The sequence below is a fragment of the Dermacentor variabilis genome, unplaced genomic scaffold (genome assembly GCF_050947875.1).
Source record: "Dermacentor variabilis isolate Ectoservices unplaced genomic scaffold, ASM5094787v1 scaffold_16, whole genome shotgun sequence".
NCBI lineage: Eukaryota > Metazoa > Arthropoda > Arachnida > Ixodida > Ixodidae > Dermacentor > Dermacentor variabilis.
In genome coordinates, this window is record NW_027460324.1 from 2,792,702 (window position 1) to 2,805,374 (window position 12,673).

The following is a 12,673-nucleotide window of genomic DNA, read 5'->3' on the forward strand; positions in this document are numbered from 1 at the left end:
CGATACTCTTCAAGGGAGCAACGGTTGCTCTTTCCCGATGCTCTTCAAGGGAGCAACGGATGCTCTCTCCCGATACTCTTCAAGGGAGCAATGGATGCTCTCTCCCGATACTCTTCAAGGGAGCAACAGTAGCTCTCTCCCGATACTCTTCAAGGGAGCAACGGTTGCCCTTTCCGAATACTCTTCAAGGGAGCAACGGTTGCCCTCTCCCGATACTCTTTAAGGGAGCAACAGTTGCCCTCTACCGATACTCTTCAAGGGAGCAACGGTTGCCCTCTACCGATACTCTTCAAGGAAGCAACGGATGCTCTCTTCCGATACTCTTCAAGGGAGCAACGGTTACTCTTTCGCAATACTCCCCTAGAGAGCAATAGCTGCTTTTCCACGATGCCTTTCAAAGGAGCAACAGTATATATTTTACAATGCTTGCTAAGGAAGCAATGGTTGCTAGCTTCGAGTGCTCCCCAAGGGACCACCAGATCTCCGAAGTGGCAACCCAAAAAATGTTTCAAGAAACGTGATGGCCCCCATTAACACTCCTGGATTGATTTTTCATCAGGTTGTGTAGAGTGCAGTAATAATATCCAGTTGTGCAAAAACAATCCATAAAAGTGCCAAAATACTTTATTGACTAGCATTATGACTAGTATGACTATGACCACTTATAAAGAGAGCCTCTCATTGGCATGAGAGGCTCACTGGCTCAAAAGTGTGTGAGCTACACGGACGAGTGGTGTAGCCCGTAGACCACTTGGAACTCCCAGTAATTCACATAAAAGATGAAAAGTTCTTTGCGCTTTCTTCTGGAAAGCAATGTTTAGCACCCAGTACAGGGCCATTTGGGTCGCCATGGCTTCCAACAGGGTATTTTCTTGAATGGAAATGCCCTCCAGACGCACGGTGAATTCTTGCGCAGTCAACAGGCTCCCAACAAACGTCACCGTCGGTACATAATGTACCTTGGCAGGGTCCTGCAAGAAAGAACGCATATTTAAATACAATGATTGTAATACAAGGCTTGCTGCTTCGTTATTAGAGCAGCTGCTACCAGCAGCAACAGACCACCTGGAAGGAAGACCTGTGGGGTGTTCAAACCAGTCTCAAACCTAATGCTTTGCAACGCACTGACAATTAAGGGGAGACGTCCTCGAAACTTTTTTTTATTACTTGTACTGGAGGTTTCAAAGTTCAGCCAATGATAAGAGTTCGCTATGCAGATTTCAAATAAGTCATTACTTCTTGTGTAGCTGTTATTGTTTTCGAGCTATGTGATGTACCATGGCAAAATATACTCACCTTTGTGGGTACTTCTTTATGTACTAAATTTTCACAAAAATCATTGTTTAGCTTCTTTAGCTCTTTGTAGATTTCAAAGTGCTGATGTCTAGCCAAACAGCATGTGCAATTACTAGAACTATGCAAAAAGATTAGAACATTTCAACTAACTTTTTTTTTCTCAGTTCCCTGAAACGTAACTTAGATTCTGTGGTGCGTAGGGGGACAGGGGACACAGGAAAGAATGAGGACAAGCGCTTACTGCCACCTGAAATTTTATTACCTGGTGCAATGTGTAATGTAGAAAAAAGGGGAAAACAACAAAAAATTGTGTAAAAACCAAACAATAAAGATGAAAACAATCGAGAAGTAAACTGTTATAAAGATGCCATCATTGCTCACTGTACGCGCTGGCCTTGTCTAAGAATGCCAACTCGCTTCATGATAAGGCCAGCGATGGCTTGCTTATGCACAGGCATTATTCATGTGCCATGCTAGCCGATTCAATGATGACGCGCATTCAATCACCTCTGTGTGTGAATATTGCTTCTGTTTTTTCGTAGAGGTGCAACCGCATGCGCTACAATGCAGGGCTAAGAAACCTTCCTTTCCATTCATAACATAATTTGCATGTTCATGCAGACGATCTTTGAGGTACCTGCCTGCCTGACCTAGGTAGCATGCGCCGCATTTCAAGGGGATTCTGTACACAACCCTCTGCACACAATCCACCGGTTGCGAACTTCACACTGGGCTTTGTTTCTTGATAGGGGTGCTTTTTCTTGATGACGACTAAAGCTTGTGTGGGGCAGAAAACAACACATCCACCAACCCGCCCACCGATTTTTTAAAGAAGATGGCCGATTTGATGCTTGCATGTAATCACCGCAACCTTACGGTCCTTTTCTTTGGACTGCTCTACCGTGGCCGTGGCTTCACTCTTAGGTTTTCTTTTTCTGTGGATTGCCTCAGCTACTGAGACGAGTAATCCGTCAGGATAACCCAATGCTTTCAGGCGTGTAACTTGTACTTGAAAACTTCTACTTTGTGGCGGCAGGACCAGTTTTAGAGAAGCAGGCTTGAACAATAGCCCTTTTTATTAGTTTACCGTGTGCTGATGAGAAGGGCAGGAGTGGTTCGAGCGCACAGGGTTCATATGTCCAGCAAACATGATCATTAGAGAACACGAGCTTGAGGTAGAGGAAACGGAAGGAACCGTCTTCCTTGACCTCAAGCCCGTGTTCTCATGTTTGCTGGACATATGAACCCTGTGTGCACAATCCACTCCTGCCCTTCTTATCAGCACATGGTAAACTAGTAAAGAGGGCTATTGTTCAGGGCTGCTTCTCTAACGCTTTAGACTGGTCCTGCCCCCACAAACTTTCAAGCACAAGTTACACGCCTGAGAGCATCGGGTTATCCTTACGGATTACTCGTCTCAGTAGCTGAGGCAATCCACAGAAAAAGAAAACCTAAGAGTGAAGCCATGGCCACGGAAGAGCAGTCCAAAGAAAAAGACCGTAAGGTTGCGGTGATTACATGCAAGCATCAAATTGGCCATCGTCTTTAAAAAATCGGTGGGTGGGTTGGTGGATGTGTTGTTTTCTGCCCCACACAAGCTTTAGTCGTCATGAAGAAAAAGCACCCCTATCAAGAAACAAAGCCCAGTGTGAAGTTTGCAACCGTTACGTGGATTATGTGCAGAGGGTTGTGTACAGAATCCCCTTGAAATGCGGCGCATGCTACCTAGGTCAGACAAGCAGGTACCTCAAAGATCGTCTGCGTGAACATGCAAATAGGAAATGAAGGTTTCTTAGCCCTGCATTGTAGCGCATGCAGTTGTACCTCTCCGTTTGAAAAAACAGAAGCAATCTTCACACACAGACAGGGATAAACGAATGCGCATCATCATATCATCATTGAATTGGCTAGCATGGCACGTGAAGGATGCCTGAGCATAAGCAAGCCATCCCTGGCCTTATCACGAAGCGAGTTGGTATTCTTGGACAAGGGCAGCGGCGCGTACAGTGAGCAGTGATGGCATCTTCATAATGTTTTATTTCTCTATTGTTTTCATCTTTGTTTTTTACATATATATATTTTTTTGTCGTTTTCCATCTGTTTTTGTATTAACACCTTGCACCAGGCAATTTTAGTTGGCAGTAAGCACTTGTCCTCGTTTTTCCTGTCCCCTGTCCCGCTTCGCACCGTACCACCGAATCTAAAATGGAAAACAAACTAGCCCGAACCATAACCCTTCTATGAAACATAACCTTGTACTTTTGCAACTAATGCAGGAAGATATTGCAATTTCAATTAAAGGGCCCCTGAAACGGTTCGGACAAATTTTGTAGACGCGTAGGGTACAGCTTAAGGAGAACATTCGCACCACAATTTAAGTCAAGCGCTACGTATTAATGGAGCTACAAGCGATTAGAAGCTACCCTCCTCCCTAGCCATGCTTTTCCTCCTCAACTCGTTCGCCGAGCGAGTGGGGCTAAGCTCCGCCTTCACTGGTTCAACGTCACGATGCGACGTCACATCGTCCACTTCCGGTTGTTTTGGAGCCCGCCCGCGCCAGACCGCTCCGCTAGCCGCTTGGCCGTCGACCCCAAGCGAGAGCTATCGAAACAGCGTGCGTTGCGAGCATTCTGTCGTAGCGCCGAACGTGTCTTGTATTCCGGTAACCACAGGCAAGCTGGTCATTTCGGCAAATGACTGTAGGCATGTAGGCATAAACTCAAGCTGATGAAGGAACTTTAGCGTAGACGTACGTGAGCGGCCTGATCGGTCTGCACGGTCCATACACTTGTTGGTGCAGCGTTTAACCAGCCAAACAAAGCGCTAATATTGCTCTAACCAAGTGTAAAACATTTTAAACATTTATAAAAACAACGTGTTCATGATTACACTCCTGCGAAAAATACACACCAGCAGCAAAGAAGAATACAATTCGTTGCTGCTACTGTGTATGGTTGAGCTCTGTGCCACCAGGTGGCTGCACCATGCAGACCATTCGCATTTGCCCTTCTGCTCATCTCATGGCTCATCCCGTTGCGGCAAAGTCAAGCGGCCAGACTCTGTCCCCTTGCGCTTGCGTTTTCCCTAATACCGGACTCGGGAAACGCTATTGCGTTAGTAATCTTCCGGTGTAAAGTGACGGCCACAAACGCGCAAATCCTGGCGCCGATCGGATAGCGGCAGTCCGATGCCCAGCAGCCAGTTCGCTCGTACGCTGCCTTGCAGAGGGACACGATGTCGCAGCTTGACATATTGCCAGTCGCTACGTTTGCAGTCCACAAGGCAACAAAGTCGAATCATAGTGCTCGCGAAAAGACTGAGACCGACTCTGACCGCGGAGCTCTCTTCAAAATGGAGTACGTTGTAACACAAGCAGACGACACATGCTGTGTGCCGGAAGTGGTTAAGTGTACTGAAAAATTATTCTTGTGTATTCTCTTTATGTTACTTTCTCTTCATAAAAACAAATTAACTAACATTCCAACTATTACGAAGATCATTTGTTTACCATAAAGTTGGAAAAATTGTCGATCACGCGCCCTTGTCAGCCAATCGGATAGCTTGCCCCACTGACGTCGTATGGGTGATTTCGGTCATATGGGTAGGGGCGGCTTAAAATTCCGCCGAGCAGTGCGCTGCGATCGGCAGCGATGTGCATATTTAAAACCTTATAATAAATTACACGCTTTACGCGGAGCACTTAGATGTGTCAATTAATGATCAGAAGGACCTACTCTAACGACTCAATACGTTTGTAGAAAATCGTCAAAAGCGTTTCAGGGTCCCTTTAAATATCAGCACTGTACATATCTTCAAGAGTATGTATGCCAAATTTCGTTATTATAAGACAATTAGAAGTGCACAAGGTTATTTTCATGTGATTGTCGAAAAAGTCAGTTGAAATGTCCGAATTTTTTTCATAGTTGCAGTAACTGTAGATGCTGTTTGAATATATATCGGCACTTAGCAGTCTACGAAGAGTTAAATAAGCTATAGCACAAAGCTTCTTGCAAAAATTTATTATACAATAAAGCCCTCACAATATGACACTACTTTGCCACTGTGTAGGACATAACTCAACTATAGCGGCTGCACAAAAAACTAATGACATATTCGAAATGTGCTTGTAATGCCCTATAAGTGGATGAATTTTCATATCTCCAATACAAATATTTAAAAATTGTTTTGAGGAGCGTCTCCCCTTAAATACACTTGAAACAATCTGCATATTGTATATCAACAATAGTCAACAGCTTAATTTTTGTTACATTGGAGGGAACTTGCTCAATTTAAGTGCTGCTCGCAGGAAGGCCACGAACTTATCCACAGGTTAGCAACTGTCTTGTTTATGAAACCCTGTGAAAAGCTAGAGATTTTCTGTCTTCAGGCAATATTTCATGCTTCATGCTAGCATTCTACAAACTAGGTAAGCTGTGCACTGTTGAATGCTTTTCGATAACTTACATGCGAAAGAGATCGTAAAAATTTAATACAGCGGGCATCCTCATAATTCCAGTTCATATGGCCAGTAATCTACAAGCTATAAATTATATGGTGATGGACTTACAGAATGGCAGGTCAATGCATCAACTCTCTCTTTCACCAGGGTAGGGAGAACACAAAGAGCAGCAGTGAGCGTCAGCTCTGAAAGAGACATGAATTACACTGTCTCAAAAAGCAGATAGAGTTGAACTAAAAGTGAATGCTGCTTGCTTCAGTTTGAAAGCCTTGTTTTAGCCACTATTCACTGCAGTCAGCATATAGAGACCTTTCAAAGCACACGACTCATGATGTTTTGTGGGGCAGTCACGGTAACTACACCCAGCCAAGCAATATTCACTGCCACAGCCTACCACGGACCTGCTCCTGACACATGTGAAACGAGAAAGTATACATGGACTTATGACAACACATGTGAACAAATTTCTGCATGTGACTGCAGTGAAAGCAGCAGGACCAAATCCACACGTGCGATAGCAATACGAGACATAGCTCAAATTTGACTGCATCTTGAAATGGCGCAGTCAGGTCCCACTTTAATATGTTCAGATGTGAAAAAATTATGCACGAATGTTCATCCCTGCTATTGTCAAAACTGTAATGCACAGAAATAATGTGGAAACTCAAGAACAAGTTCAGGAAACATTGTGGCACCCATCTTGCCTGCTTCAATGTTTTATTCTCAGGTTTGCACCTACATCTAAGTACAGTAGAACCCCGCAGTTACGTTCCTCACTGCTGCGTTATCCTGGCTGCTACGTCGTTTTCATCCGGTCCCGGCATAGCTTCCATAGGATCCAATGTATAAGGAACCCCGCTGTTACGTCGCAACTTAGCACCCCGAACCCGCCTGGGCTAAAGTAGGCAATGCGCTCCGACCGCCACTCTGGCTTTTGACTAGTTTTGGCCGGGCTTGGCTATAGAACTGGCTGCAAGAAGCCGCACGCCAGTTCGAGAGGCAGCCACTAAGTGGCCATTCTGAAAAATGCTCTCACTATCATCAGTGATTACAGTCACCGCAAGGTTTTTGGACGGGCCGACTCACGGAGGAAGGAAATTCGGGAGAGGCCCTGACGTCACTCTGTGTGAAGCTAAAGTGAAGCCGGAAGTTGGCGTTGCTCATGGCGTTGCTCCGCCTATCGGGCCAGCTCTCCTCCCTTGTTTACATTTCTTGTGAAACCATGCCGTGCCGCGCGCAACCGGGCTGCTCGGATACGCGCGCTCCGCAGCAATACTAAACAGTCGTTAGCACGTTAACGTGATTACGCCGAAGAGGGCAAAATTTCCCGCGGATATTCCTTCGTCCGTTGCCGTGGCGCGGCGATTACGAGGCGCACGAGCCACATGATGCCGGGGAGCTGCAAAATCCTAGCTTTGGAGAAGCCGTCGCGGCTCTGGACCTCCTCCGCAGGTACGTCGCACCTCACAGCGACGCTGACAGCAATGCGGCCTTCCAGGCTATTGAGAAACGTGTGGCAATTTCTAGCGAGCGAAAGAAACGGCAAGGCACCATTGTAGACTTTTTTAAGTCCTAAGCGCACTCTGTGGAAATAAATTGTCTATAGTTAAAGCTGCACTTTTTTCATTCATTGTCGGAGCTTTCCTCACTGTTGCGTTTTCCCGGCTGTTACGTTTTCTTTCCCCGGTCCGGTGAAAAACATATGAGCGGGGTTCCACTGTACGTGGGTGTCCTTTCCACTTATGGCGTATGGGAAATCGCAAAGGCGGACAGACTTCTAGAATATTTTGCACAGGCACGCCTATTGTTATCGTGGACAATGGGTCCTTTGTCACTGTACTCTGGATGGTAGCTATCAACCGTGCATTCAATGGGCTTTAACTGTGCATTCTCATCTTGTAGTAGCAAAGGGGTTGTCTGGCTTCACATGAAATTTTTCTACCTACTTTCCACATAATGCTTTGCATTAAAAGGAAATTGCATCAACCGTCAGAGTATCATCAGACAACACTCAAAGCAAGTAGTTCATGTGCCGCCCAACATACTGTTTAAAGTGTCATCAGACATAACTGACAGAGTACTAAACACGGCCAAGGTGACTTACAAGAGAAGTACTGCAACAGCGTACTATTAAAAGGAGAGTACAACTGTCGTTTCATGGTCCTGTGAAATGGCCACTGATAGCTTCCCTTTTGCACCGATGGCTTTGCAGTTCAAGGCAAGCACGAGACTGAAGTGATTGAGACCATTTTTTTCATTCTTTGGTGTGTGTTTGCAGCCACTGCAAGCATTTTCACTAAGAGAATGCCAAAGGAAATGTATGTTCTTACACCACCATAAAAGAACTGTGGAAACAAAACTTGCCCAATAAATTCTGTTATACAGCATCCAATTATCCAGATATAAAATCAAAGAAATGGCAACGCCAGAAACTAAACACAGAGTGAAGCCCTAATGTTGGCTTAGTGATAATGAAAATTACCTCCTGCAGCATCTTCGGTGGAAGCATTCATTAGGGCATCAAATTCTTCAAAAATATTTTCTGTGTGCCGCTTTTTCCTCGCTGTCATGATAATTTTTTCGGCAACAGGTTGCAGCACTTGCTCCAGCTTGGGCATTATGGGAGTGTTTGTTAACAGCCTGAATTCCAGCTGCACCTATAAAAAAATTCATAAAGCACTTTAATGACATTGAGCTCTGTAGTCATGCTTCATCTACCATACAATATCGCACAGAGCAGCACCTCTGCAAGATGTGTAGTCAGGTTGATGATTTCACTAAGATGGATAAGGGAGTTGCAGATGTGCTCACATACGTATGCAATCAAAGTTATGCACCAAATACAAAAATTCAGATGAAGAGGCTGGGTCTCAAGTATCTGTAAAAAGGCTTTGAAACACCACCCTCAGACCTTGTAATAGTGTACATGCAAGTTATTCATGGTAACTAAACCTTTTTATCAATGTGCGACATAGCAGTGCCACATTTCAGGTTAGCACCACAATGCCATAGATGCGAGATGAAACTGCTAACCAACATATCTGATCTGGCTCCACCTATACTTCCTTGTAACATTCTTGCCATTTTCTGCTGTGGAATGGAATGCTGTTACACTGTCTAAATCTGCCTATTTATTGCCAATCTTCTATAACACCAACCCTTTCTCAAGTTTACAAAGGGACCAAGAGCGACACATTTAAATATGACTTCTACTTTGGAAAAGAGTAAATAAAAAATTAAATGCCAGGGTTACTATCTGCCACATTCACACACTAAAAATACAGCAGGACATGTTCTTCCAATAGTCCTGCCAAGCAATTCTGTGCACGGCTGCAACAAGCGACGAAATGAGCTGCCGTGCAAGAGATTCCTCATTCTTGCTGCTTGGTTCTGAAAATTCATCAGGAAATTTCGAATTCATAGCACGTCACCCATAAGTGCTATGAGCAACTAGCCAATAGCGTGAAGCCGAACAGGATGTACATCAGTGACATACTATCAGTTCTTGCTTGGAACAAGCAAACGACCGAATTTTTATACATGTAACGATAAAAAGCTTACTACAACACCTCCCCAAATATTTTAAACTGCTCTGTACAGCAAAACAAATCAGGTTAAATTATTACACCATGCGTCATGCCAGTCTTTGTGCATATTTGCTGCCTGCCCTCATACCAGCAACACCAGGGAAACATCCCTCAAAGTCAGTGCTCACGTGGGGTTCAAGTAGACATGACAGCCATCTTGATCACGTTGCTTGTCGCCACCATGCACAAGATCGCTTATAAGGGGTTTAAACTTTCAGAGTGAAACAACTAGATGCCAAGATCCCTAACCTGGATTTACATGTTTTCATTTCTCCAGGTGAAATGTCTTGCGTTCCCCCAAAACCTCTTTTTTACTTGATCTCTATATTCTGTTCTTTCTATCTATCTGTACTGCAGCTATTTCATTCATTGGTGCATCAAGGAGATTTTTCTCTATTTTTCCTTTTTAAAAGTTTCATTGCTTTTCTTGGGTTCACGAGGAAGACATTATTTCAGTACTACAGCTCTCTGCCAGAAGCAGGCACTCATGTGCAAATGAAGGCTAACAGACCAAGGCAGCTTTATACCTGCATCACGCAGGCACCCACAAACTCCTTTAGGATGAGAGAGCACGAAACTTCCTAAGGGAGTTCGGCCTCAAGGAAGTTTTGGCCATGTCATACAGGAAATAACGAGTTTTTAAAAGAAGCAGCCAGAGGCGCATTCAATGGTGTTTGGTTTTTCTACAAGTACAAGAATGTAATTTCTAATCATGCTTGTAGCTATTATAGTTAACGCTCATTCGATAAAAAACATTATTCAATATATTGAGGTGAAAAACATACACCTCGTTTAAAATCAAAGTGCACTCGCTAAACATAGCAGTGCTTACCGCGATGCTAACCACCCTGTGCTTATGTGTTTTCCTTGGAGGCTAGACAAGTAGGCCCTGCATTCTGCCACCCGAACTGCTGCAAAGTACATTAAACTAAACATATTGTACACGGTGACCTTGTGAGCATTCCTTTTATTTTGTCTACTTTGCCGGTGTCAGTCATTAGTGACCACGCCAACCAGTGCACAACTAGCATGACAAAGGCTATGTTTACATGAACCTGACACAAGCAAGTTGAGTCAGAAATCAGGTGGATCGAGCCCAACACAACTACTTTCAGATGAACTCTCTTTTGGCAAGCCTCGACAACGACCGTACACAGCGTCGAGCTGAAACATCAATGCGTTTGAACTGGGTTTCTGGTTCCCGATGCCATCTGCCAACAGCTCTATTTCGTGGGTCTTATCGCTGCTATAAGGTTGTACTGCACAGTGCTTGTCTTGGCCTCGTCCTAATGCTATTTCCACTGCCGGCACTTAAATTGCAATGTCAGTGTTCCCGTGCAAGTCTCAGTGCAGGCTGCGTGTACATGCATGCTGCAAACAGGTTGGGCTGGATCAAGCTACCCCATGCAGTCGGGCTGACTGAGCCCAACTCGATGCTTGTTCAGCCCAACCGGCTAGTGCTTATATGAATTTTACAGGCATATTTCAGCCCAACAAGCCGACTCAAGCCGACGCTGTCGGATTCATGTAAACACCCTGAAAGTGACGCTAAGTCGCCTAGGCCGAGAGTATTGTGCAGCAGCGAGCACAACTTTTGCTGAATTGGGCTTTAACTTCTATATAGTTAAATATAAACATTCTAAACACACGCAACATTAATTGTAACATAACTGCAAGTTGGCCTACTTGGAACAGATTCATCTTAAAACTTTGTGTGCAAACAAACAGGGACGAAGAATAGGGGCAACACAAGGACGAGCGCTCGTCCTTGTGTTGCTCCTATTTTTCGTCCCTGTGTGTTTGCACACAAAAAGTTTTAAGATGAATTAATTGTAATGCAAACAATAATTGAATTCTCAGTGTTACAAGTATTGGCATGTGAAAACTCTTTTGAGCCGCCGAGAGATTGCCGATATCCCTAGACTAAAAGCTCCATTAAACTCCCCTATCGGGACGGCGATATGGTGAGATATCCAGTGCATCTCCCTCGAGATAAAGACAACGCAGTTAAAAGTAGTTTGCGGGTGCTCATATGACAAGGGTATTACCTTGAGAAGGCTGCAGTGGTTAACCCTATAATACCACTGTACAATTCACACTTGATACATAAAATTCCTGACATGAAAACAATTTAAAAGGCTTTACTTAAACTCAGTGCACTAGAATGCATGAACAAGTACAGGTGGTAAGCTTTAGTACAATCCCTGTAACTTACTTGCTGTATGCCTCAAATGCCACATGTTTAGCATTGGTAATTCAACGCACCACACAAACCATGCTTGGCATTGCAGGGTTAAGTTTGCTGTATTGTGATTGAAGCCATTCTATGCATCATGGGAGCATAAGCATTTCAAACAGTCAGCAATATAACTATTCAATAGTTTGTGCCACTTAAAGTGCAGAATGAGGATTAAAAAAGCATGATGAAATAATAAACTTAGCATGAATGCATGAGTATTATGCAAAATGAGGATCTCAAAAATGGATCGACGTGAGCAAAACAGCGTAGTACTCAGTTCCTCCGGAAATTTTTCTGTCATTTTTGATTCCAAGATGTATTCATTGAAAAACTTACAATGGAGCTGATGGAGAGCACAGGATACTTCTCCAGCATCTCCGCAACAGACGGGCTCTCTTTCGCCACCCACTCTCTTCTGGTGGCCAATGTCCTCTTCATCGAATCTTCAATGTAGGCCATGTCTGGCCTGGCCTTTGAAGATTCTTTCGCCATGGCCGAGATGTGAGAGGCAATTGAATCCACATCTTCACCTTCGGCCATGGCAGTTGCCTGAAAGCAAACATCAATTTTGTTGGCCAGGTGGCAAAAGCAGGCTTGCTGCCTGCAGGGTTACACAAAATTTGAAATACGTACCGTACATGGTCTTTCACACCGTACAGGTGCAGCACATTCCTCCACTGCAGCCCTCTTTCTTGGCTGCAAATTTTCCGTATCTTCTTTTGTGAGTGCTCGGACCTTCTTTCTTTCATATTTAGCTTTGTACCTTAAAGCTTCTCGCCATGAATCTTGTAAGGCACCAGAGAGAGTTAATAGATGTGTTATTTAAATAGGCAACTGCAATTCTGCGACTTTTCATCATATCACACAAGAAACTATTGGCCAGCAGCAAGTAGTGTAAGGCATGAGTGCCACCACTCAAAGCGCAGGCGCTGCTGTCATCTTTGGATTGAAAGTTAGATCACTTAATGACCATGGCTTAGGAGGCTTGTTCCATCTTTAAAAAACAACCACTGCCCTCGTCACTAAGAAGCAAGAAGAAAAAGAAAGAAATTTACCCCCTCCCACCTACTCTTTTTTTTTCTTTTATATGAT

At 44.2% G+C, this 12,673-nt stretch overlaps 1 protein-coding gene across 1 annotated transcript; it reads right to left on the reverse strand.

Annotated features, from left to right (window-relative positions):
• Positions 1-606: 606 nt before the first annotated feature.
• LOC142568074 (uncharacterized) lies at positions 607-12,123 on the reverse strand. Its single transcript, XM_075678169.1, has 4 exons — positions 11,918-12,123; positions 8,238-8,412; positions 5,864-5,940; positions 607-971 (listed from the first exon to the last, which is right to left on the reverse strand). The coding sequence occupies exons 1-4, from the start codon at positions 12,119-12,121 to the stop codon at positions 696-698; spliced, it is 732 nt and encodes a 243-aa protein (XP_075534284.1). The 5' UTR covers positions 12,122-12,123; the 3' UTR covers positions 607-695.
• Positions 12,124-12,673: the final 550 nt, after the last annotated feature.